Source organism: Theobroma cacao, chromosome 2, assembly GCF_000208745.1.
Source record: "Theobroma cacao cultivar B97-61/B2 chromosome 2, Criollo_cocoa_genome_V2, whole genome shotgun sequence".
Lineage (NCBI taxonomy): Eukaryota > Viridiplantae > Streptophyta > Magnoliopsida > Malvales > Malvaceae > Theobroma > Theobroma cacao.
In genome coordinates, this window is record NC_030851.1 from 11,447,161 (window position 1) to 11,474,852 (window position 27,692).

The 27,692-nt window shown below is 32.2% G+C and overlaps 2 protein-coding genes across 3 annotated transcripts; both read right to left on the bottom strand.

Moving 5' to 3' along the window:
- LOC18608768 (protein E6) lies at nt 14,722–15,682 on the bottom strand. Of its 2 annotated transcripts, XM_018114661.1 has the most exons (2): nt 15,246–15,682; nt 14,722–15,215 (listed from the first exon to the last, which is right to left on the bottom strand). In XM_018114661.1, the coding sequence occupies exons 1-2, from the start codon at nt 15,656–15,658 to the stop codon at nt 14,927–14,929; spliced, it is 702 nt and encodes a 233-aa protein (XP_017970150.1). In that variant the 5' UTR covers nt 15,659–15,682; the 3' UTR covers nt 14,722–14,926. The 2 variants fall into 2 exon arrangements, with proteins under 2 accessions (XP_017970150.1, XP_007043687.2); XM_007043625.2 differs by having other exon boundaries at nt 14,722–15,682.
- Nucleotides 20,910–24,383, bottom strand: LOC18608769 (transcription activator GLK1). The gene is made up of 6 exons (XM_007043626.2): nt 23,829–24,383; nt 23,349–23,489; nt 22,359–22,712; nt 22,132–22,188; nt 21,871–21,990; nt 20,910–21,382 (listed from the first exon to the last, which is right to left on the bottom strand). Exons 1-6 carry the CDS (start codon nt 24,291–24,293, stop codon nt 21,233–21,235), a joined length of 1,287 nt encoding a protein of 428 aa, XP_007043688.2. The 5' UTR covers nt 24,294–24,383; the 3' UTR covers nt 20,910–21,232.

Here is a 27,692-nt window from a genome sequence, read left to right on the forward strand (position 1 = left end):
ATTAGATAAAGTCTATGAAATTAATATTCCTTGCGAAGAAATTGTAATGGGTTTCAATTATGAGATCCCTATACATCAAAGTATTATCTCAAAGTATTCCTAGTGAATGTATCATTTAGACTGGACATCAATGATCCTCAAAGACTGGTACATTTTATGTTTATTACCTTGAAAATAAGCAATTGATCTTATAGATTGAAATATAAATATACTTAGAACTAGAATATATGTGCTTGCCTAAGAGAGCAAGTTCACTGAACATGATCTGCCATAAAAAGTGCATTTGGTAATACACTCTAGTGTCTATGTAACACTTCTCATGTGTTAGTCATGTAAATACTCCATAGACTTAAGACACCAGGTTGTCTTATATGTGAAATGTCATGTTCTAATTTCATCCCTACCGATGCCTAACCAAGGATGCCTAAATAAGATGCTTTTTGGTATAGTATGAAGTATGTGAAGACAAATGAGTGGTCAAGATAGAAATCATCACTTTAAGTGTTTTAGATGACATATTCTATCAGTTCTTAATTAACATTAACTTATTAATGTCCTTGAACAAAGTGACTTAGAGATTATAAAAGGTTTCATAAGTTTTCATAAAGTTAATGCTATAACTGCAAGAACGAATATGGAAGTCAATAAAAGTAGATACTATACCAAGCTTTTATAATTTTCGAGATATATGATGATAAAATGAATTACACTGATAGATTGTACATTGAAAAATTATCAAATAACCCTTTGACTTTCCTAACAATTGGGTGGCCATGATATATTATTATATGTCAATCTTGGTCTATGAAATTGATTATAAATTAATTGATTGAAATTTATATTAATCAATTCCATTGCCAACATGTTAAGAACCTAATGGGTCCAACATAATGATTGCATTTGAATTAAATTAGGGGAGTGATGATTTAAGTTTGACTAAATCATATACTAGGTAATTAACTTCTATAAACTTAATTAAAGAAGAGTTTAATTAACTTTTTGGCATAATATATAAATAGTTATAATTATAATACCGAAATTGTAATAATATAAAGGAAATTATGTCAATTTAATTTCCATTGGGCTTAATTAAAATAGTTTAATTAAGTCATAAGCCTATGTTATAATGTGGAGGGCCTTATTGTAAAATTAAAGTTAATATTAACCTAGCTATATAAATCAAATTTAACTATTTTTTCACACATGAAAAAAAAAAGAGTTGTCAGAAAAGAAAAAAGGGGTTTTCTCCTTATGTGCCATCACTTACTTTGAGAAGAAGAAAAATTGTTTTTGAAGCAATTTTTTCAAGTGTGTGATTCAACCATCCTTGTGAGAAGTGGAAAGGGAAAAACATTCTCTCCTTTTGCTAGCACATAAACATAGTTAAAATCTCCTTCTTTTGTTGAAAAGTTCAAGTGAAATCGCGCGTACTACCATTGGAGGCTAAAAGCTTGATTGGCTAAGGTTCTTGCTTTTTGTGGTATTAGCAAGTTGCATTGAGGAGATTACTATTCCAATTAAAAGAACGTTGGCAAGGTTAGCTTCTAATTTTATGATTTTATATGTCATTCTATGTGTTAAAATATCACCATGATGATCTGTGAGTGGAGATATGTTTTTTAAAAGTTTTAATTTTCTTTCCGTTGCGTAATTTCGAGCATGTCGTCCATAGCCAAACTTAACACATAGTTCCCTTAAGTGTCTTATTCAATATGAGGTTTAGAGATTTTCAAAATTACTACACAAATCTTAACAGCCTATATAGAGAATAGAAGAAAGAATTATTACTTTACGATAATTACTATTACAACACTAACATTCATATCTAAATTGATTATTTAAATATACATGATCAAACCTACTGTGTATTGACTTTAAGCTTTTCTTACATTCATATGCTCACATTTGTGATTGCTTTATCATAAAATATACTTACAAGTTTTTCATCTTTTTGCACAATAATAACCCATTTATAACACTTCTTAAAACATTTTGTTCATAGTGCTAGTTATATATAAATCAACCTTATGTGCTTTCACCTTTTCAAAAAGTGCGAGCAGATGCCAAAGGCCTACACCTTGCTTAGAGAGTTCCAAGGTGTTTTAATGGCTTGAACTTGCCTTATCTAAACCTATAATACTTGACAAGATTTAAGCTTACAAAACATGTTCTACTGGTAAAATAAAACTCAAATTAATAGCACATAACTGAAGCACTTCTTAATGTTTTTGCTAACCAACAATCAAATCCAAATCACCATTCTAGATGCCAAAAATTCTATAATAGTCAAATGACTAGTGTGATATCATATATGACATATTCTAACAGTAAATCGACATGAAGTCCATTGTTAAGCTTGAACTTAAACAATAGAAGTACGAGAGCATACGCAAAGTAAAGATTTATCACTTCCAATATTGCTGCAAACCCAATTAAGTATCTTCAAAAGTGAAGTGAGCTAGAGAAAAATAACCTAACTAAAACAAAGTTCCTTACATTTTAGGTTATTTTCCCTCACATTAAAATTCCACTTTAAATTCATTCTCTAATCTCCTCTTATTATACCTCATATCAAACCAAACAAACCAAATAAATACCTAGTAGTTAGTACTGTTTTATTATTTAGGGTTTTTTTTATATAAGAGAAGTGCAAGATGGAGGAAGGTGGGGGGAAATTGGAAAGCGGAAAGAAATGAATTGTGCTCAAATTGGATAGGAGTGATTGCCTTTTTTGTCCATATTAACAAAAATAATCTTCCCAAGTAAGAAGACTTGAGAAAAAATTAAGCATTATGTAAATTAAGTATTATAGATTTATAGTATTGTCCACTTATTTTTTAAAAAGAAAAACCACTTTTCAATGGTACTAAGCAATGGATTAAAACAATTTTATTTTGTCACCACTTATCCATATTTCCTACCAAGCATGGAATAGGAAAGAGACACTGTTTCTCTTTCCTTTCAGTTTTCTATCCTTCCTAAATCTTTGTCTTTCTCTCTGTAATTACTCATACAAAGCAAAGTCTTAAAGTTTTAGGCTAATTAACAAATAAAAAGAATACTGATGCCTATAAAGTCTAAAGTAATATTCCTTTTTCTCATTTTCATTCTTCCATTTTATGAACTTAACAGTTGAAGAAATATAGATTTCTACAAACATATTCCTAAAATCGAAAAATATACAAATCCCCCATGTCCTATTTTTTTGGTGGTAACATTTCTTACACATGAACATGTGTCCAAGACAATACAACTAATTTGAAAATCCCCCAACTTTTTGCAAATGGGAAGAGAGGGAATATATCAAACCTCTTTATTAGAGTGCTTAGCAAATGGAGAACAAATATGGGTGTTTAGATTAATGAACATAACTTGCTAGCAGTTATAGGCATCAGCTTGCCTTTTACCAATAAAAAAAACAATAACTACTACTAAAAGCAAGATAAACATTGAAAATTGATGAAAACTTGAAAGTTCCTACTAATTTCAAGAAGTGTTTTGTCACGACCCGAAACTTTCATCGGGCTCGTGACAACCACCGCGATGTCCCGATAGGCACTCATTACCCCAAATGCCAATCAGAACCTCGCAAGCCTTAGCATCAACTTCCGCATCTCCCCGATGAGCGACAATTATTAAATCTTGCATTTCAAGAAATCATAAGTCGTTTCCAAATCAAAACAATAAAATATTATTTTCTGGCTCACAGGGGCATTTTCGTCATTTTTCTTCGAAAATACAGAAACCCACCCAAAACATGGTGTAAAAGCTAAATATATTCATACATATTTTAAATCAAATAACTAAAGTATAAAATTACTTTTACAATGACATGTGGGCCCCCAACTAACCAATAAGATGCGAGTCTGTAACCTATAATTTTGTCAATGCAAGGCTAACTGAAGTCCTTGATGCAATCGGCTATCTACCGGCTATCCCGAACCTGAAATGTGAGGAATTGAGGGTGGTGAGATTATAAAATCTCAGTGAGTAAACAGACACCATCTAAACTATCTAAATGCGAGTAAATGGAGACAATTAAAAATAATTAACTTCAGCAAATTTTTCACATCACGAATATTCATTTTAACCAAACAATCAATATAGCTCGTGAATTACTCAAAACTTGGCTCATGCCAAATCCTGTACTCGGGGACACCTGGACCAGGGTATCCAACCGAGTCCGCCAAGGTTGTTAAAAATTCATATTTCGCATAAATCATATTTTTATTTTGAAACATAGCCATTCCTTGGCGTTGGCTGAGTCTCACTCTCATGCGGTGGTCCACGTGAAATACACTCAAAAAGCCCACCTCAGGAGATATCCTACGCGCCTTTACGACCGAGGTGAGAATATAAAGGAGTTTACCGTGCCCTTCTAATAGGTTGGCCCACAGAACCCCCCACCATTACAGTAGCTAATCTTTTATCTACCACCTGATTTATAAAATCTTTTTCTGCATGACATGGCAATTTATCGCAACCTAGCCTCTCAAGGCTAAATACACAGTACAAATAATTCTAACACCAAAATTAGTTTAGCCATTCATGCTCATTTATTGTCATAAGCCATTCAATTTAAAACCATAAACTTACAACACAAGCAGGCAGTCTCCAAATACTCTATTTTCAAAACCAGTATTCGATTTTTCAGAAAATTTATAAAATCATTTTATAAAATCACAATTTCTCTTAAAACATAGCAATTTACCATTTAAACCCATTTTTCATAAAATCACACAATTGTATAAAACTACTCTAGATAATTAAGACGATAATAAGTTACTCACAGTTTTCGAAAATTAAATTCGGGCACTCCAACTATTACTCCTCGGGTGCGATTTCTTTGCCCTTGCTAGAGGATTCGCCACCTTGACAAATTGCACAATTAAGAGGTTTACTACTTTGGTATTAAACCAAAGTAAACTAATTTATACTACTAATGCATGATATGAAGTGCAAAATGTCTAAATTTTACATAAACAAGATGTTAGCTTATTTCGATCTTTTACACGATAAATCGATATACGCGTCCGTTTAAACTCCAAATTAATTTTTTTTCAGTTTCTATATCTCAAATGCACCCAAATTGACTTAATGTTCCTCAGTGTGATGCAAATTATCAATCATGGTAGCAAATTACGAAAATACCCCTAGTGGGTAAAAATTTATATTTTTGCTCCGAAAATTCTCATTATTTTTCTAGGCTCATAATTCATCATTATTCATCATAATTTCTCAAATAAACATCAAGATCAGCAGCCAATATTCCCCTAGAAAATTCGGCCAATAATGGTAATGGAGGAAAATGAATTCTTTTCTTGTTATTTTGTTTCTAAATATGCTAAACTAACTAAAAACACTAGCATAACTTAAAATCAAATTAATCTAACTTCATTCTCTCTCCATACCCATTTGGGCAGCCATGAATTCATCATGAAAACATGAAATCTAACCATGAAAAATAAGGAGAAAAGCATGAGAAAGGTAGATCACAAGTCAAAATCAAGAAATTTTACCTTTGATTGCTTGATTTCTTGAAATCCCACACTTTTTCTTCAATTTTCCCATCTAAGTTTTTGTTTTTTCCTTTCCTCCTTTTGTTCTTCCTTTTTCTTTGTTTGGCCGGCCATGTGAAAGAAAATTGGCTGATTTTTATATTTATTTTAAAGTTAAATAATTAATGAATATAAATTTGACACATGTCACCTTATTATTGGTCCATGTGTCATTTCTTAACTATTAAGCTTTCTCTCTCCATTACACATTATTCAAGGGTCAAAAATGATGATGGATGAAGACCTTGTGCTGGAAAAATGCTCTGGGGGTGCAAAATTACCGTTTTGCCTCCGAGGTGGCAAAATTATATTTTTGCCCCAAAAACTGAAAAATTACCTATAGACATATTTTTCATCCCTTATACTCATACCATTCTCCAATTTGTCAAATGTGATCTAAATTCTCTCAAAATCTCAAATTTTGTTCGCGGTGGAAAAATTACGATTTTGCCCCTACACTCCAAAAATCACCGGAATTAAATTTTTTCACTACCAAACCCTCAAATTATACTCCAATACTCAAATCATACTCCAATAAGTTAAATGGGGCCAAAAAAAAATCTTTTTTAAAAATTCTTAGTTTGTCCCCAGGTGGCAAATGACCATTTTGCCCCTAGATAGTGAAAATTTCGGTTTGACTCCAAATTGATCATCGAACTCCGAATTACCATTTGAGTCATCCCTGAACTGTGAAACTCTTAATTTCACCTCAAAATTCCTATTTGAACTGGTTCGAGGCTTAATCGACTTAATGGTACCATTAGGGATAATATCGTCTTTTAACGATTCCTCGAACTTCCTAAACATGCAAACATTCTATTGAGCAAGTAAATGACGTCGTAATTATTTTATAGAACAGGGTTTGACATGTTTTGTTTGGCAATACGTAAGTAGTACTTTCATCTTTTGCACAAGCAATAATATCTTACCATTTACAAAGTGCCTATAAGTCATTTAAGTAAGATATATAAGCTTAAAAAAGATATCACAATCATCTATTTTTGCTAGTGAGTTTTCCTTTGTATCAAATATGTGTCTTTGAATTAAAATTGGACAATTCTTATGATTTACCAATCAATACATATATTATTTTAAAAGCATATGAAACAACAAAAACTTATTGCAACAATGGTTAACTGCTCAGCATTAATGAAACAATCCCCTGCAACCTATATCAAATAGCAAAATAAATGCCATTATTTAGTTTGAGTTTACATAAAACATTTAAAATTTCATGCAACAATGTAATGTGCTAACTGAGCAAGTAACAAACTTGTATATATGGAGATACGAATTCTCCTTCAATAGCTTTTTTTTCATAAAGTTGCAAGCATACTTGAACTTTGCCCATAGATCTGCTAGCAAGAAAACTTTTGATCGTAATATAACAGTCAACAATAAATACCAAAAAGCAAAGTAGTACATAGATTCATATATCATGCTAATTTATTTTGAAAGGAGAAAACCCAAAGAGCAAGAGTAGCTGATTTCGGAAAAAAGTTCAACAAAATTACATGTACTCTATCATCACTTTTCTCAAGGATCATCATACACCAAAAGCAATTTGATATTTTGGGAAAGATAAGAACGCAAACTAAATGAAATTATAAAAGAATCAAATCTTCAAAATTTACTTTATAAACAACATTTCTATTTCATTTCTGTCTTCATAGTTCCATTTTCTATAACTAATACATGTAAAGTCAAGATAAAAGAAAATCTACTTAAATATACACATATATAAAATAAATCTTTAAATAATGATAATAATCACTAAATAAATTATCAATATGTTAAAACTAATTTTAAAATAAACAAAAGCACAAATTTAATCGAAACAAATAAAAAAGAATGTAAAAGCATAGAGAAAAAACTCAAATGAGGAAAAATAATTCAATGTAAAAATTTCCTAACACTCCATATCTGCATGTTAATCTCATATCAAGAGCACGAATAGACAATAATAATAATGAGAAAAAGTAAAACGATGTCACCCATTTGTTCACTCACCTAGTGCACTTTCCCATGGTCTTCTAATGTTGGAAGATAACGAACACCAGCCAAACTTGCAAAAAAAAATTCAAAAATTAGTAATGGTCAATTAAAAAAAATAAAAACAAAAAGGGAAGAAAACTAGTGTGAATGAGAAAGGGGGTTTTGGGTTTTCTAAAAAAGAAGAAAGTGTCTAAGTGGAGGGTCTTTAAGTGTGAAAGAAGAGATAAAGAGAAAGGAAGAAGACAAAGTTCTGGATGGGAAAAAAATTTTCACTTAGGATTTAGCTTCCACTTGTTGAAGCAGGAGAAGGCAAGCATGAGCGAAAAGAACGAGGTGAGGAAGAAAAGGAAAAAAAATAAGTGAAAAATTGAAAATACCCTCCAAAAATGTTAAGATACCAAAGACAGATGTCAAGTGCTAAACGGATATGTAAGTTCAATTTATTTAATTTGTAGATAAAAATTCTAAGTGCATTGAGTAACTTCAATTTAAAAATATTTTTTTGTAATTTTAATGGTATTGAATAGTTTACATGTTAATATTATGAAATTTTTAATTACATATAATTAAAACATCAATTATTTTTTATAGGGTAAATTTCACATAAACCCCTTATGGCATGACATATTCTCACATAACACCCTAAGATTATTTTTTTTCTTATATAAAACTTTGTGTTTTACTTTTATTCTCAAAAGGGGTAACGATGTTAAATGTATAGTTAGATTTTTGTAAAAATAATAAGAACTTTTTTTATAATCATTTTATTTTTTGTTTGTTTAATTAAAGAAAAAAAAGATATAAGCTTTTTGGGTTTTTTTTATGACTTTTCTCTCACTTTCTCATTATTGTTCAACAAATCAATTAAATATTTTATACACGAAGAAAATATAATTAGATTTGAAGTTCTCTTTCCTAAGCCTAATAGAACAAATTTTTTTCTTGAAAAGCTTTGTAATGGATTCATTACTAATAAAAGACTATAACAAGCTACCTAATCATGGTAACTTAGCAAAACAAAATTAAGAAGATTCAAAAAATCTCTATCGTGACTTGTTTCACTTATAAACGATAGCTTATATGAATGTAAACTATTAACATCAATTAGTTCTTAAAGTTAGTCATGTTGCATATCCTAGATGTATTGTTTCAATCAGGTGATTAAGACTGCAATTGAACGCCAAGTGTCGTTCAATTGGGGGATGTGGTTTTTCCCTTCTTTATTTCTTTCCTCTCTGTATGTTTAAACAAAGTCATTTTTGGGGCATTGTGGGGTTTTTTTTTGTGTGTCAAGTGGTGGAATGATGTCGTTTTGACATAGTTGTTTTTTTCCCCTTCATTGCATGAAAAAGATGACGTTCAAAGTTTTGTTTTTGTTCGTGGAATGGTATCGTTTTAATGGTGTCTATGTGTGTGGTGGTCGAAACAGGGTCGTTCTTGCTATGTCATTTGGTTTTCTTTGGTTTGTCTTTTTTTTCATAGAGGTCTAGGGTTTATTGCCATTTAGGTTTTCTTTTGGTGTTTTATCTTTTTGTTTTCTATGATTTATTATGGTTTAGATTTTCTTTTGGTTTTTTGTTTTTCATTGATGGATTCTTATTTTATTTTTGGGGCTTTGGGACTAAACAGATGGCTTTTGTTGGTGCATTTTTACATTGTTTTTAAAGTCCTGGGAACGAGAGATTACTGCTTGGTTTTTGCAGAAATGTTGGTATGAGAAGTTTTGGTTTTTGGATGGGTTTAAAGATGATCAATTTTTTTTTTTATGGAGGGAAATGAAACGGAGAAGGGGGAAAGGAAGGAGATGAACAGGTGAAGGATGGATCTTTGTCGAGAATGGGTCGATTGCTAAGGTTTGTGATAAAAAAAGGGTTGTAGAATCGATGGTTTTAGGGTTTAGTTTTGTGCCTCAAAACTACATTGTTTTGAAAAATAAGAATTGATTGTTTAAGTTTGTTTACATTCACGAGCTTGTTCCTTTATTTTTGATGGGTATAGTGGTGTGACTAACCGTATTACCCAATTCTTTTCTTTTGTGGGCCAATATTCTATTATTTCAATTGTTCTTATGGTGGTAGTATAAAGTGCTAGTTCTTTAAGCTTCTCCAATACTCTTTAGTCATTTTTTCTTTTTTTTTTTATTTTGTGTTGTTGATTTTGTTTATTGATTGGTTTGCTAGGTTGTTTTTTTGTTCTTATCATTGTTACTCATTGTTCTTTATTTTGTTAATTTTGTAGTTAGTTTGTTGGATTGTTCTTGTTGTATTTTTTTTAGGTTTTGTCGATTTTGTTTTTAGGGGTACAAATTTTTTTCTTTTGGTTTTTTAGTTTAAATGGTAGATGTGTGTTCATGTTGTTTTGCTTTTTTTTCAACAATTCCACTGTTTTTTTTAAATTTATTGTTTTGTCTCATTGTTATAGTTATTGAAAAGTTAATATAATATCTTGATTTTTTTTAGTTTGAATGGTGCATGTGGGTTTGTTCTGTTTGTATTATTTAACTTCTACATGTTTTGTTGTAATGAATAGTTAATATGATAGTTTGCTTTTTTAATTTGGTTTTTTAGTTTGAATGTTACAGGTGGGTTTATTCTACATATGTTGTTTGACTTCTGGATGTTTTGTTGTAGTGGATAGCTAATATAATATTTTAGCTTTTTGATTTGAAAAGTTAATATTATTTATGCAGATGTTACGTGCAGGTAAGTTCTTTTTTTATGAATGTACTATTTGCAAGTCTGCATTAGTTTATTGTATTAAATATTACTAGTTCTTATTTTGATTGTTTTCTCATTATAGGCTACTTGATACGTTTACTGTTCTTTTGCCAAGTTTCTGATATAGTTTTATGATGAATTTACTTATAGCAATGATGAACTTTTGGATAATTATTCAAATAATTGTATCGTCTTTTATTGTATGAGTTTTCGTGACTAAAATGTTTCATATGAAATGTTTACATTTGAAACTTAACTGTAAGTTAGTTTTTTTATATTTCAATGGATTGTTTTATTGTTGCATTTGTTGTAAACATGTTGAAATATGTGTTATTCGATCCTTATGTTTTGTTTTATCCTTGCAGTTGGTTAGGGTTATTATTGACAATTCTTAAGCTATCTTCCTTAATTCTTCAAGCATCTGTAGTTGGATATATCGGCTGACGTGTGAGTTTAAAGTGTTTATATCTCTTGCTTTGTTTGGGTAATTATAGTTCTATTTTCTATTGTGTTATTATTTTGTTCGTTATATACAAATTTTTTTGATAAAGTTTTAGTCGATTGTTTGTTGTATTAATACATCTATTTGTATGTTTTTGTGATTTAGTATCTACAAATTATTCTTGCTATTATTTGTTCGCATGAAAGTAGGAAAGTTGTTGTGTGATAATTCTATTACATAGAGTTATTTTGTCACATTTTGAGTATTAAATTATCTAAGTTCTTGAGATTAATGTTTAAAATTAGGTGTTTTTGGTTATTTTTCTTAATTAGCTGAGATCATGTTGAGTTATTTTAATTTGAGCTGTTTTAGTTTAATTTTATCATATATTGCTTTTAGTTTAGTTATTACTGATTTAGCCCATTGCTCTTAAAGGTTCTTAAATGAAAAGACCTCAATTGGTAATGAACCGTACAAGCATGGCTAGTGTTTTTTTGTACATACTACAATATTTTGAGCATAACTCTCATTACAGAAGTCCAATTAACATGGTTCTTAAACCATTGGAAAGTTAAGAGATAGAGCTACAACTTTCATGTTTACCACTTCACCTAGTTCATATCAGAGCAAGGAGAAAATTGCATCACAATAGGATGAACTACAATAGAATCTGCTCAAAGGAGCCAACGTCACGGCCTTAAAGAGGTTAGGGTCGCGGCTCCATGATGTGAAAAGCACTATACATTGACCAGAGAGGACAGCATCATGGCTTTAATAGAGGAGAGCCACGGTGCTGTGAAGAATCAATACACCATACTTCCACCCAAGGCTAAGGCATTGCAGTGCCCAAGGACAGTGGCCGTGGTGTTAACCCGACAAACCTAGCATTTAGTTTTTTGATTTTTTTTTATAAAATTAGGTTTTTGAGGGATATTTAAAAGGGACTTTTGAGAGCAATATAAGAGGACATTTAAAGAAGGTTTTTTGGAGAAAAAAGTAGCCATCAAGCAAATAAGAAAGTAAGGAAAAACAAGGAAGATTAAGGATTCAAAATCTGATAATTCTTAGTTTCTCTCTCTACTTTTGTTCTTCTTTCACTTTCTTTGACTTATATTGATGGTTAATTTTTTTTGGATTGTGTTTTTAGTTGTAGTTACGAACTAAATTTATTTATTTAGGATTGCAATTGAACTCAACATGTAGTTTGAATTTTTTTTTCTCTCTTTAGCTTATGATCACTGGAATATGAGTTGTTTATTCCAATTTTGTATTTAATGTTTCTAATTGTTTGATCACCACTTAGTAGATCTCAAAACCTAAAAACAACTTGATGAAAAGAGTTTAGAGTAAACCACGAATGGAAAGAAAACCCTTCCGAATCGCTAGGTTTGGGATTTTGTCTGTACTCACTTTTAAATGCTCAAAAAAGTGCCAGACAGTCATTTATGTATACTACTTCTATTTTTTTGGTTTATACTTTTTTGGTTTATAGAGCATGGAGAATAGTATCTCTAGGGTATAAAATATATTTAATGTTTGCCTAAATTCCTATTTAGATTTATTAGTTACACTAGTATTGTTGGACATAGGTTTATGGTTATCGGATGTCTCTATGGGCTAAACACCTTGGCAAATTGGAAGATAGTTCTCAAGAACCGCAAAGCCTAGAATGTGTTTCTAATTGTTCTAAATTATGTTTTATTTTATCTATACTTGAAGTTTATGGCTGGATGAGAGCAGAAAAAGTCTACCGGTGGTAAGTTTTTTTTTTTTGCTCAAGTTTGTTAAGATCCATTGTTAATGCATGCATAAAAGTATGTTCATTTCTAATCTTGCAAATGATGTGTTTTTCATATTCTAGGAGGAAAAAAGAAGGAAATGGAGGAGACTAGTTTGGGTCTCTCCTTTACTAAGGATGAGAATTTCAGGGAATGGTACTCTGAGATATATTTTGTTGCAATGATACAATTCCTTTGTGATTGTTATACTACTTTATTGGGATCTGAGTATCTTATGATTATATCATACATTTTGGCTTTGTAGGTTGCTGTCAATAGTGAAATGATTGAGTGCAATGCCATTTCTAGCTATTATATTCTGAGGTCATGGGCAATTTCAACTGGGAGATTAAGTCATAATATTTATACTCATTGCAGTTTAATTAGTAAATAGCAAGTGTTAATTAATTACAAGGGAAAAAATGGCCACGGATGCCATTCCTTGGTTTTTTTTTCTTTACCTTTCTTTTAACTCATTTGTGATGTTAAATTGCACACATTCTTTGACGTGGAAATCAAGAAAACGAAAGTCAAGAACTACTATTTCCCTTTCTTTGTATCTCCAAGTGTTTTGCAAAAAGAGAAAGATCACATTGAGGGTTTTGCTCCAAAGATGAGAATTAAGTTTTTGGGCACAATTGGCCTTGTGGAATGTGCTTCATATTGGAATTGTTAATTTTTTTTTTAACGAAATTTCTTGAAGTCATTTGAATCTCATTTTGTCCCTAAAAGAGCAAGACTATTCACCAGTAAGCTTTAATTTATATCAATCTTTGGTCTTAGAGGTTTGTAACTAAGAAAAAGCAGCAAAATTCTATTGAAACAATCCCTGAGTTTTGTAAGTTCATCAAAACAAGAAAAAGACAGTTTGTGTTTGGAAGGATTGGCATAATTTTAAGGTATATGCAGAAAAAGTTAGGTTTATGTCAAAGTTGAAAATGTTGTAAACTCATTATGTAGCAATATTATAGGTTTTTGTTTTTTTACCATAAATGAGGAAAGAGATGTTTCTTTTTTTCAACTTATGACTGTTTATTATTTTTATTTGGTTTTAAAGATTTAATTATTTAGATTGTATGTTTTGATATGTTATCCAATTAATCACATCCAACTTCCAAAGACTAAAACAGGAAAATAAATGAAAGTTCAAAAACTTTTTTGCTTAGAAAACTATCTTTTTTTAGAATACTTTTTTCTTTTTTTAAAGTTGATAACAAAATTTCCACCAATTTTGCAATAAACATTCATCTTTTTTATTCTTGCCTTTTAAACTATATATAATTAACACAATTTATTTAATTATTTATACATTACTGGGTATTATTTTTATCATAACAAAGCCTGTTGAACTATTTATCCATTACTGTATATCATTTTTACCGTAGCATAATCTATCTTTTTACATTTGCATCATAACAAATACATCATTTTATTTCTTTTTCTTTAAACAATTTATAACAATTATAATACTAAAAATTATTAACATTAATAAACAATTCTTGATTCTACTAATTTAAATTTTTTATACTAAACTTTTAACATCAATTGTTCATAAAATTTACAAACCCGTCGCGTAGAATGGGTATTTTTCCAATTAGTTATTACACCTAGGAATTACCAAATTAATCAAAGCAGAAAAAAAAGAATATAAATTGTAACTCACGCTTTAACAGAAAAAGAGCTGTAGTTAAATCATCATGAAAACTTTACTGACAAAATGTAAATCATTGATAATTAGATGGATGGCATGCGGAAGTTTATTGGACTTTTATTCTTTTAAAATTTCTGAGTCATTTTTGGACTTATTTAATTCGGTTTTTGAGCATGTACCTTCCCAGCCGCCGTTTGTACACCTGAAATCAAAGCAAGCTTTAACATATTGCTTAGGGTTAATGACGTTCAATAGGAATTGAATAGATCATATATATCATGAATTTGTGACCGACTAAAATCTACCTCTGATGAGGTCTTGTCTTAGTGTTGCCAAGTTCAAATACCATCATGTATAGGTTTGGTGTAGCTTTATATTGGATCTATCCAGTGATTGTGTAACTACTGCTTGTATACATGTTACTTCACATGAAAAAAGATGAGTTGCTGCTTTAATAGCACTGGTATGGTTTTCTCTTGTTTACTATCTTTTGATCAATTGTATATAAGGGTTTTGCAGAATATTAAATTCAGCGCATGATTAATAATTGTGCAAACCCAATTGATTTTGCTGATTTGAATCAAGAGAACAATAGCTACCCTTAAATGTATACAATCAAGTCCAATGTGAAACGGTATAGTCTTCAATCCTTTTTGATTTGCAAAGCTTAAAAATTGTGCAAAAACAAGTGAGATTAGAAAATAAAACATGAAAGATTCCCATAACTTAGTCTTCCGGGTCTTTAAATGTATCCACTGTAGTGTGTATTTCATTCCTGAACAACATCAGGGCACATACTCTTCTTGGCTCTCCTGGAACTCTCCCATGGAGTTGAACTCATTGGAGTTCTCTGTATTTCCATAGTAACCTTCATTTTTAGAAGTTTCTTTACCTGACTCATATCCTTCAGGATAATAATTCACATTTTCCACGTCATAATAGTACTTGCCACCTTCCACAGATCTGGTGTCGCTCATTCCTTGTCTCTCAGTCTCATACCCATTGTTGTTGTAGTTGCTGGCGTAGCCATTAGTCTTATAGCTACTTGAGTAGCCATTGTTGTTGTAGTTGCTGGTGGTGTAGCCATTGTTGTTGTGATTGCTGGTGGTGTAGCCGTTGTTGTAGTTGTAGTTTCTGGTGGTGTAGCCATTGTTGTTGTAGCTGTTTTTCTCATAGCCCGTCTCAAATTTTTCATCGTCAAGTTCTTCAGCGAGAAGATCATTTTCGAAAGTGGTAGCAGTGGTGGGAGTGTGGGTAGTGCTGACAGGATCTTTTGCAGGAGGGAACATACCAGAGCCCTGACCATAAAGGCCATAATAAGGATCTTGACTCTCAGAGTTAGCCGGTTCTGGTGCTGGTGCTGGTGCTGGCGTCGGTGTAGGTACCTCATCAGGAGAAATTCTGGCCCCAAGATGGAAGATCTTGCTAAAGAACTTGCTCTCCCTAGCTTGAATCTGGACATAGGAGGATAGCATTAGAAGGAAGAAAAAAGTAAAGCGCTTTGCAAAGGAAGCCATGGGAAAATAGTAGTGTAAGTTGATGGCAAGCTCCACTAGTTATAAAGTTCTTTTTATAGGGCTTTGTTGCTCTCTTGATGACCGGGCAATTATGCGCCGATTGAGGAAAGGGAAAGAAAATGATGACGTGTAGGGCATGCAGCATGTGCATTCCATGAATATGTCTAACATGCGAGACACCTAAAATCTTCATTGATCTCAGTCAAAAAGGAGGTTATTTTAATTTCCTTTTTCTACCAGCTGAATGATCAGGCTCCTCTCTTTTGCTTTCCTTAAACGGTGGGGAATGAAAATGGGTCCTATATGTATGTCAGTTAAGTTAGTTAGGTGTACACTATATCGATCTACAAGAAAAGAAGTTGAAAACTGAAATCTCCTCTCTTCTTTTTATGATCAGTTAAGGCGAGAATCATTGCTTTGACATCGGCATGCTCTTTTGGCTTAGCTTGTGATAATTAATCCAAGGAATGATGCCATCCATATATATGCTAAACTTTCATTTTGCTCTCGTGGAATATATATATACTGAGCAATGGCGTAGGATGTTTTTCTATTGTAGTTGATCAAGGGAAATCATTGCGTTTGATTACCTCAAACGTTGTTGTTGAGATGGACATTGACATTTCTTTGAATCGGCTAACGCATTGAAGAGCAACGGAGACGCATGTTGCTTGAATTCAAGTGAATGCCTAACTTAGCCGACATCTATATATGTCATTTTGGATTGCACATGCTCTTGGTTAATTAGCTCCTGGACCACCAATGGCAGACAGACTAATCTTCCTTTTTCATGCCTGAATGTTTCTCCATTTTCTCGCAGTTCCCTTTAAGTCCATCAATCACATATTTGCACTGCAAACCAAAAGCGTTTAGCTTCAAGATCAAGTTAAATTTACTCTCGGCATTGACCAGGTTAAGTAAGATTTTATGAAGAAAAAGACACATACGTATATATATATATATATATATATATATATTATATGCATGCTTGGTACACTCTAGTCATTACTTTCTTTAAGTAATCTTGAAGGAATATAGATGTTTTGCTGGCGTGATGCGCGGGGAGGCTTGAAATTGAAGTCCTATAACTCCCTAATATTTCCTACATTTGACCTCTTTTTCTGGTGTGTGAACATTTTGACTTTTTTTAAAAAAAGAATTAAAAGAAAAAATATGACACTGAGGGCTCATGTATATTCCAATTTAGTAGGCTCATTTAATAATATAATACTAATCAACTTTGTTTGGAGTTTCAATTAAAACTTACCATACTCTTCATAATTGAACTCAAATACCCAACTACTAAAATTCATTGTTAATTTTTATTATTTCCCAAGTAATTTACATTAATTTTTTAGAATTTTAAATTATTTCTTACATCTATATTTCAAGAGATGGACTACCAAATTTAATATAAAAAATCAGGATATATTTTGCAGTTATAAATAGTAAAGTAGTTCGACATTAATGAACAATCTTCTACATCCAGAATGAGGTAGACTGAAAAAAGGTCCACCCTTTTTACTTAGATGTTAAATTTTGGTTACAAGATGATGATTGAGTTTAGCAAGTTAGCTGTGTAATTTGTGCCCTCAAACTAAAAGTATAAATGAGTAAACAAATTGGCTTTCGGGCACAATAATGAGGCATCCAGTTTTGCAAGTGGGCTTATTAGGGGAAATTACAGGCTTGTTTGAAAGTCCCTAAGCTCACTTTTTTAAAGATGTTGGGCCTAATAAGTAGGAAACATTCAATTGCTAACTGCTTGCCAAGCCGAGCCCAATGTCTGAATGGATCCTCGAGGACCCAAGTACGACAACGGGGCATTTTATGATCTCAAGCTCCTCGCAAAAGGTGGGTTGGGTGATCAACATTTCAACACTAGAAGTTTAGGATGGATTTTATCAAAACAATAAATAAAATCTCAATTAAATCTTACTAATAAAAAACATCACACATTTTTTAATTACATTAACCATAGTGTTCTTCAATGTATTAAATGTAACAGAAATATTAACCCACTAAAGGATTAAAGAAAACCATAGTTGGATTTTTGTTAAAAAAAAAAATGCACAAGGAGCATTGAAAAAGAAAAGGTTAAATTCCTAATAATCTACTTTCTGAAAGAAAAAATTAAAAGGTTTGAATATTTTTAGGCATAAACTTTTGGACAAGAGATGATTGTCTCTTATTTTTGTGTCAATAAATGAATTAAAAGTTAGAAACAAATTTGAATACATAATAAAATAAAACTTTTGAAAATAGTTAAGAGAGAAAAGATAAACCATATCCAATTATCCATGCATTACTGACAAGACGAAGTTAGGAATTTTTTTGAGTGGTTTCATATTCAAAGTAGGACTTAAATTTTTGAAGAGAGAGGGTAATTTAAGTTTATCTTTTTTTTAGTAAAATCTTACATTATAAAAATAATTTTTTTTTGTCTTTCCATATAATATTTAAATATTAGTATATAAATTACTTTTTGATAAATTAACTTTAATTTGAAATCTTTAACCTCACCCTCTACAAAATTGTAAAAAAATTAATGAGTTCATGAACATCATTAACTACATAAAAGTCTAACATAATTAATATAAATAAATGGTGTCATGTGGATACTACTTGTCTAAAGGTAGATCCATCCATGATTACCAATTTATAATGAGAGAATGGAGAATAGAAAACAAGATAGCAAGCTCGAAATAATTGATTATTGCATTAACAGGATTTAATTATATGCCATCTATTATACTTTGAGAAATTTCTTTTTAGAGTTTTTTGTTTTTTTTTTCTTTCTCTTTGGGGGAAAACTACAAGTAAGGGTAACGGACGAAATTTTTGTTGTTTTATACCATGGTAAGAAATATTTACTAATTAACAAGGAAATAGAAACTTTTTTATTTATGAAGAAGGAAATCATAATTCCTATTTTATCTTTATATTTCTAAATTAGATTCTGTTTAAAATTTGTAGGCTTTAGGAGAGAGAGAGAGAGAGAGAGAGAGTAGAGAGGAGCCGTCTATAACAGCACAGTTGATCAATAATCATCGAGCGGTTGGATTTTGGCAACAGGGGCTATCGATCGGCAGTGGTCATGGGCAGCGGGAAAGAAGAAAATCTAATACTAAGGGTAAAGTGGTAATTGTATTTTCCTACTTAAAATAAACAAGCGTTTCTATTTCCAGAAACAATGATCCATTTTTCTTATTCTTCGATGTTGATTTTCTCCTGTTACTTCAAAACGATGAATAAATAAATAAATAATGTTAGAGGAAGGGTCTGCCACGTCGTCATCTTGATGGCTTCAAACGTTGGATTTTACAGTACTTCCTTGCATAGGTGGGCCCCTAACCTTTTCTCACTTAATCCCGTGGCTATAAATGATTCTCACTTGACAATCACATTTTCAGCTTTGCCGGAAGAAAAAGGAATTAAATAATACAGAAAAGGTACCGTTCCTTTCTTAATAAAAAATATTCCAATTTTGTTCAGTTTTTTCTTAATGACAACTCCTAGAAATTCGTGCCACAACTACGACGATCATAAAAGTAGGCCCACCCGTAGCCAATCAGAGCCCCCTGATTGACAATGTGGTCCTATTAAGTCTCTGCACTCACTGACTTTTGTCTGTAGTTTTTCTTTCTCGTTAGAATCATCTGCCCGTACTTTGATGAGAACCACAATTTGCAAGGGTGCCTCTTAATCTTAAATACAAGGACTTTCATCTTAAATAAATTAAATAATGTGTTTGAACGAACCATTGATAATTAAATTAAAGATTCATTTCAAATTAATGACTTGTCATTATTAAGTTATGCGTTGTCCACTAATGTTTAGTCTAAATTGATGAATAATAGACCATATATATAAAATCATACTATATAGAAAAGGTAAAAACCTCACTAAATGCATCAAATTGATACATCAATTTTGTCTTGTTTTATCATTAATGCATCGAATCAGTGCATATAGCTACATATGGAAGGAACATCCACACATCTTACATATTACATACATAGAAATGATAGATAAATAAAGAGAGAGAAAGAGAAAAGAAATGTGATGTGATGTATATTGGAAAACGGATATGTAAAAGAAAATACAATAAATTACGCTTTGATTAAGTATCCTTACTCATTAGCAAAATTTGGTAGATACAAAGTCAACATGATTATAAGCTTTAATGTCTAATCTTGAAATGTTGAATGTTTATCAAGTCTCTTAAAAAGTTCATGCCAACTAATTTAAAATCTCATTTTCATAGGATAAACTTCACCTATAATTCTTGTGATTTTAACTTTTCTTATGACATTTTGTAATTTTTTTCCCTTAATTAATTAGAATCTTATGAAAATGGTTTTTCCAATTAACACATTGTGGATCATTTCTGTTCTGACAAAAGGTTGAATTGTTAGTTTTAACTAATAAAATTATCAAAATATTTGTAATTCAAAGTTAATTCATTTGTTCACCTTAAAAATATTTTTATAATTTTATGAAGAAAAATTAACAGTAAAATTTAACCTAAAAATAATCTTTAAAAATTTTATAATAAAAATAGCTTCACATTCAAGAGAGTTGGAGGGATGTCTACTAATCAAGTATCCTTTCAAAAAAGACGACTAGTACGACTAATTTAGATAAAGGCATGTGCTTATGCAGTAAAGCTAATTAAGTTGATGTTACATTAGTGGTTAGAAATTAATTTAGAATGCTCCCAACAATCTTGGTGACGATATCTTCCTATACAAATTTAATTTGCAAGTGTTTCTTTCCACTTCAATCGCAAATCAGTGACTAGAAGGAAACCATGCAATGCCTATTAATAGGTTTTCTATGCTTTATGAAAAGCCATGTAATGTGTCATGGTCCTCGCGTGGACGTGAATATCATATAGTCAAGATAATGCTTTTAGCAGGTAGAGTCATAAAATCCCACATCGAAGAGAAACTTTTAGCTAAGAGTAAGGGTGGATGTTAGCCATGAATTTCACATTAGCAAAAAAAAAAAAAAAACTCTCAATGAAGAGTAAGAGTGAATGTCATAATCCTAGAAAAGGGAACTATAAATATTACATTAACTATGTACTAAAGTGATATTAGGCATACAAGGGTTCACAATACTTTAAACTATAAAATTTTTTTTGTAGGATAAAACTGTGAGACTAGTGAGTCAAAACAGACAATACCTCATAGAGATTGGTATAGACTGTAACACAACAGCTATGTTCTAATTAAGCTTCGTACTATTGAGGTCTCTTGATAATAAGTTGCTTATTATAATCTCATTCATAAAACCATTACAAAATTGGCTTTATTATCAGACATGGATCGGCAAGAGTAATAAATAAAGCTGTCCTTGCAAGGGAACAAGAACAACCAAGTTCTACTAAAGATTGATAATAAAATTAAAAAAAAAGGAGAGAAAAAATCTTAGAAGATTAGATTTCTACATGAACCATTAGATTCCTAACATGGGTAATATCGTCGAATTAAGGGATTTCCACAGTCTTGAAATCACCATTAGAGACAGCCGCGCCTTCGGAGGGATGTTTCTAGTAAGGATCGGAGATCAAGCACAAGAGGGTGGTACTTTGGGGACTCCGTGGCGTTGCAACTCTCCCAAAACACTATCGGTAGATGGCGGCTTCAGTCCAAGAGGAAGTGGCAGCCATGGTTTTGATAAAACGTCTTCTATAGCTGCATCTATGCTCTCTTTCGACTGTTTCACACCACATTATATAACATTATTATCACCATTAAGTTAATTTTATCAAAGGTTTTACCACTACTCATATTATTATAAACAAATCTAACCAAAACGAAAAAAGATGACATGCATGTTTGTATAGATAAGAAAGTTACCACTCAATTTACAGCTAATTATTATGCATAAACAATTTCTGCTAGCTTTCTTTTTTTGCTCAGCTTCAGCTAGCTATTTCTGTAGGTTGCTTTCATAAAATAATTAAAAGAATATTTGAACTTATTGAATTAAGAAAAATCATGATTTGCGTTATTTTTATTCAACTAATAACTAAAATTTTAGTAACGTGACTGGAACCAATCATTAATAATAAAAAAGAAATTGCTTTTCAAAAAAAAAAAATCAAAAAGAAATTGTTGTAAAATATTTAATTTGTTCGTACTAGTACCTATTTTCTTCATTAAAGCAGAGGTGTACTTGAAAGTAAAGTGGAACCTACTAACCGGGTGGAAGTCAATGAGCGGGTGGGGGCCTGATTGTCCGGCCGGGACGCCAATGCCGGGGTCTGCTTTGTACATGGCGTGATGGGGAGGAATGCCAGGGACCGGTGGTGCGGCGAATCTCTGCATGGACGGAATCATATAACTAAGCTCAAAAAGCTTCATATAATTTCATGATGCCAACATAACATTTACATGAATCTAAATACAGTCGAGATACAAACAGGTAATAAACCTCCAAAAGAGTAGAGAGTGATTGGTTACCGTTGGTGCCAGCGGCTGTGGAAAGCAAGGTGTTCCTGGGGTTAGTCCATTTGGTGCCTGCAATAGGAGAAGGAAAATGCCACTTTCAGCAGGAATCAGGATAGGTAAAAAGAAATTAATTAAGGACCTCATTAAACTTTTATATAGCATGTATACTCTTATTAATGTATATTTTAGTAAGATCTTCATTTTGAGGTGCAAGCGGGAATAGGGTGACCCGGGCTTACACGTTGGTCGTGATGGTGCCAATACGAGGGGTCTGCTGGTGGAGGATGAGGGCCCCAAGTAGGCGGTGGCGGCGGGGACGGGGATGGTGTATGAGCTAGATGTTTAGGCCATAAGTGCATTAGGGATTGATCCACAGTGGGATGACCCCATACATGCAAAGGTCTAAAGTGGTGGTGGTGGTGGTGGTGCATGGGTGACATAGGCGGAAAACCCATTGTAGGTGCAAGCCAAGGATTCATGTCTCTCTTGCCTCCTCCAGCCGGGGTGGCAGCCCCGTACATTTGCCTCCTGTGAGTCCAGCTTGCCGCTTCCGCCTCACGAGCTAGCAAATGCTTCCGATGAGATCTATATTTCTGCACAACAAACCAAGTCATTCATCTTCAGACCACTCTCCCTCCGTTTGTCATAAATTTATTTATCAAGAAAATATATGGTAAAACAGAATGCATTTGAAGTTTCAATTTAATTTCTAAGTTCTTGTCCAAGTTATACAAATTTGAGATTCTAGATTTTGTATAATAAATAAATTCTTATTTACCTACAATATCTGCTCATAGAATTAAAATTTTGTTCTTCTCAACATATGCATGCCTACAAACATGTTTTCCTCTTTGAAAGTTTTACATTAATAATCCTTCCAATAGTATTACATGATATATTTTTCTTAAATTTATAATCAATGAAATGGATATCGAAACAGATTATGCAGAAAATTAAACAAAAAAAAATTATTTATATCCTTCTGTGAGCAGATCGGAAAAAAATCAAAGTTGTTTTTTTTTTTTCTTGATGAAATTACTTTAGAAGCATCGGTCCGACGACTTTTCTCCCTTATCAAGAAAACTCTCTTCCAACAAAGTTAATTAAAAGAAAAACGGAGAGAAATAGATGTGGCAGCTTCAACAGTCTGTAACCGTAAGCGTAGATAATAAGAAAAGGAAGAAGAAGTAAGGGAAATGAGGCATATTAGAAGTCAAATGGTTATGTACTTGAAGGTGGCTGGCAATGTTATGGCGAGTGAGACAATCGATTCCCATAAGCTCTAATATTCTAGAAGGCACCGCCTTATCCACCCCGAGCTGCTCCACTGCTTGCACGAACCTCCTGTGCAGCTCTGGCGTCCAATCCACCTTCACACAGGTCAAGAAACCCACTACTTCAATACCGTATTATATTCCAAGTTCGAATAAATCAACGAGACAAAATAACCCAAAGACTTATCCTATCTAGATCTCATGGAAAAAAAGGAGAAAAAAAAACCAATTAGCTTTTCAAAGGGCCTCTCTCTCATGGATAATTCACATACTCCCATTATTCCCGTGATATCTTTGTGCTACTGGAAGTCTGTGAATGGTCCATAATTGATGAGAGAGAGAGAGAGAGACTCGTGCAATTGGTATTAAAAAAAAAAGAAAAACCTTAGTAACAACGAAAACCTAATTAGTATCTAGTTTAAATTTTGTAATTACCTTCACTTTTCGCTTCCCTTGATTGTTATTCTTTGCTTGTAGTGATGATTTTCTTCCCTTATCAGCATCTTTGGTAGGTGTTTTAACTGCTGTAGGTTCCTCTCTTTTGCTAACAATCTCCTCGCCTTTGCTTGAGCTCGAGCCTAACCCTGAACCTGAACCCGAAACCTTATCTTCCTCCTCTTTCCTTTGATTATTATCCTCATCAGTTTTATCTATTGAGGTGTTCATCTCTGATTCCTCACTTCCATTGGTGGGTAATTCAGCGATAATTTCTGGGTCCATCTCCAAGTCGGGCAACATATCACCCTCGTTGATGCTAACAAAAAGATCGTCAAAATCAATACTCTCAAGTAAATTCCCATCAGCGAAGTCAGGGAACTCTTCCGAGCTAATAGTGAAACTCTCCATCTCTCCTTTGTTCTCATCGTTAGTTGTGTTCCTCAAAGGTGACACAGCTAGCATCAATTCAGTCACTTTTTTTCCCCTCAAAAATTAACGAAACTGCAAAGAATTAAAACCAAATTAAAAAAAGTACGTACGCTCTCTCTCTCTCTCTCTATATATATATATATATATATATCNTCTCTCTCTATATATATATATATATATATATATCCTCTATGCAGATATATACTATAGCATGAAAATTGATACAGGCTGAGTTTTGCTCAAAAAGTGTTGGTAGAAAATGGGATTTTTTGTGTTAGTGTGGATTTTTTTTTCCGGTGACTTAAACAGAGATGGAGAGAAGGGGACACTCGATGTATAATGAGCTGGTGGGGGTTTGTCGTCGCTATTTGTTTAGAGTGAAAGTGGAGTGTGGAAAGGTTGGATCTAGACCACAACTTGGGTTGAGATCTCTGGGATTTGTTTGTTTTTATGTTACTGTTTTGTATGGACTTGGTAGACAAATTTCTTTTCTTTTATTTTTGCTGTGTTTCTTTAAATTTGTGGATGGCCTTTTTCTTTGTGAAAGGTTTTTGCAAAATTTTGAAACGCGTGCTCGTAAGCTGTTATTTAAATTCATTTATAAGAGAAGAGAGAAAGAGAGAGTAAAGAGAGAAATTGATGTAACAGTGGAATTGGATTGAGATATATCAGCCCATGTATATCTGTTGCACAGTGAAAATTTGAAAAAGAAAGTGATGGCCGATGGGGTTCATCACTCATGTGGGGGAACCAATTGATGACTTTCTCATTTGTTCAAAAGGCAGATTTAGTATATATATAAAGTTTTAATTGTCATCAATCAAGCAGTTATGTTGCTGAGAAGTATAGGTACTTGTTGTGAAGTAGAGGCCATTTTCTTCTTTTTGTGTTCTTTATTTTTCACTCAAATAGATTGAATAGAAGAATTTTTCACATCTCTTTCTAGCATTTGCCTTCCTTATGTCTCACACATATTAGATACATAATTACCGGGGCCAATTTTGATCAAGGTAACCTGTGAAAAAAGTCATGCAATTCAAACCACAAAGTTAGATATATGATTCCCAAGATAAATTTGATCAAGGTAACCTGTTATGCAATTCAAACCACAAAGTAAGTTTGATTCTCTTCCATTTTTATTTTATTAATAATTTATTTAAAAAATTAGATTTGATAGTTGATACTTTCAAAATTATGAAAGATGTAATTTCTATGTGATTTTCATGTGAGAGATAAATTTTTTGTGAGGGTTTCACGGAGTTGTAGGGTTGTGAGGAAGAGTGGGGAAACACCACACAATGTTATATATATGGGATAAAGGATATTTCATAAGTTTAAACACTAGAGAGTATGGAATTTGATTTGTTTCGGACTTGGATCTAGTGTTTATTTTTGGATGTTTTTACACTTTGAAAGCTTCGTGTTTATAGAGTATTTTTCTCTCTCGTTCGCGGATGTAGGCAATACAAGCCGAATCATGTTCAGTATTATCTCTTTTGTGTGATTTATTTTTGTATTGGTTTTGATGTTGAATACATTTCTACTTGAAAATGTTAATAAATTATTATTAGAGCTATGATTGGAGAAGAAAAAATTGTGAGAAATAACCTTGCTCATAAGCCCAATTTAAAAATATCATTTTTTATAATTTTAACTATTTTTGGTCAATTTTTGACATGACTTGACAATAATACCCTTGAAACAATTTCAGACAAATTAAAATGGTTTTAGTTTTGTCTCTCCCGCCATCAAGATAAAACTTTCAAAATTAAATCTCGATTTTTTTCTTTGCTCAAATATGTTTATCTCACCATCCAATTCGCAGAGATGACATCAAGCTCTTTCTTATTTTGTTTTATTTTTTTGGATGGTGGATCTTGGGGTTCTTAAGGGCGATGAATAGCGATTTTGCTTTTTGCAGGCAGCGATTTTGCTCAGGGAGAAAGAACAACTAAAGTATGTTTGATGGGTTTTATGGTGGTTCACGGTTTTGTTATGTTTGGGATTGAGATGATTGTTAAGCATGTTTGCTAAGGATTTTGATTTTTTTTATGAGATTTTGAGTTGAAATTGTTCAGAGAATATTTTGTAAAGAGGGTATATTTTGTTTTTGTATAAGAGGAGTGAGCAAGGCCTCCCGATAAGGATATATTTTCTCTTACTTTGGAGGGTTATAAAGTTTTGTAACTTATCTTTTATGAAATGCACAATTTCATGGCTTAGCAAAAAAAAAAAAGTATGTGTTTTAGGTCCTTGAGTTTATCGGTTTATTCATAAAACTCTAAAATTGAGTTTACTGATTTTTAGGTATTGCACGACTTAATCACTGTGTGATTAATTTTTAGGCATTACGTGATTGGTTTTAGGCATTACGTGACTAGTTTTTAGACATTGCATGACTGATTTTTAAGCAATGCCTAAGTCACACAATGCCTTACTAACTAGTCACGTAATGCCTTACTAACAAGTCACGCAATGCCTTACTAACAAGTCACGTAATGCTTCACTAACAAGTCACGCAATGCTTCACTAACAAGTCACGCAATGCCTCACTAACAAGTCACGCAATGCCTATCAACTAGTCACGCAATGCCTTATCAGAAACTAGTTACGCAATACCTTATCAAAAACTAGTCACGCAATGCCTATCAACTAGTCACGTAATGTCTTATTAGAAACTAGTCATGCAATGCCTTATCAAAAACTAGTCACGCAATGTCCAAAGTCAATCACGCAATGCCTATAAACTAGTCACGCAATGTCTTATTAGAAACTAGTCACGCAATGCCTTATCAAAAATTAGTCACGCAATGCCCAAAGTCAGTCATGCAATATCCAAAGTCAGTCACACAATACCTAAAAACTAGTCACGTAATTTTCAAAAATCACCAAAACTACTGAATTTCATTTAACAAGATCAACAACTTCAAACGATACACCATATTTCATTTAACAACATAATTAATGTATATGAATGCTCAAAATATTCAAAAGTTTTTCTTCATATATCAAAAATCACTCTAAAATGCTTAAAAATGCTCAAAACGCTCACATATTTTTTTCGTGTTTCAAAAACTACTTCAAAATACTCAAAATGCTTAAACATTTTTCTTTCTGGTAAAGAATACTCCAGAGATGAATAGTCTGGTGAGGCAAGCTCAAAAAATATGAGTCAGTTTGAGGCGCAAACCTAAACATACTTGACCCGTTAATAGATTTCGGGTTGAAACGCAGAGCCAAATAAATGTGTTGATTTCATTAAGGGTAATTTAATTCAAATTTTAATTCTCTTGGCTAAAAACAGTTAAAATTATGAGGAGATCTATTGTGAAAAACACGTTATGCATAAGGCCCATTTAAAAAAAGAACCCATTGGAGAATTATCATGATGCTATCATGAATCATGAGTAGTGATTCCAAAATTGTGGTTTA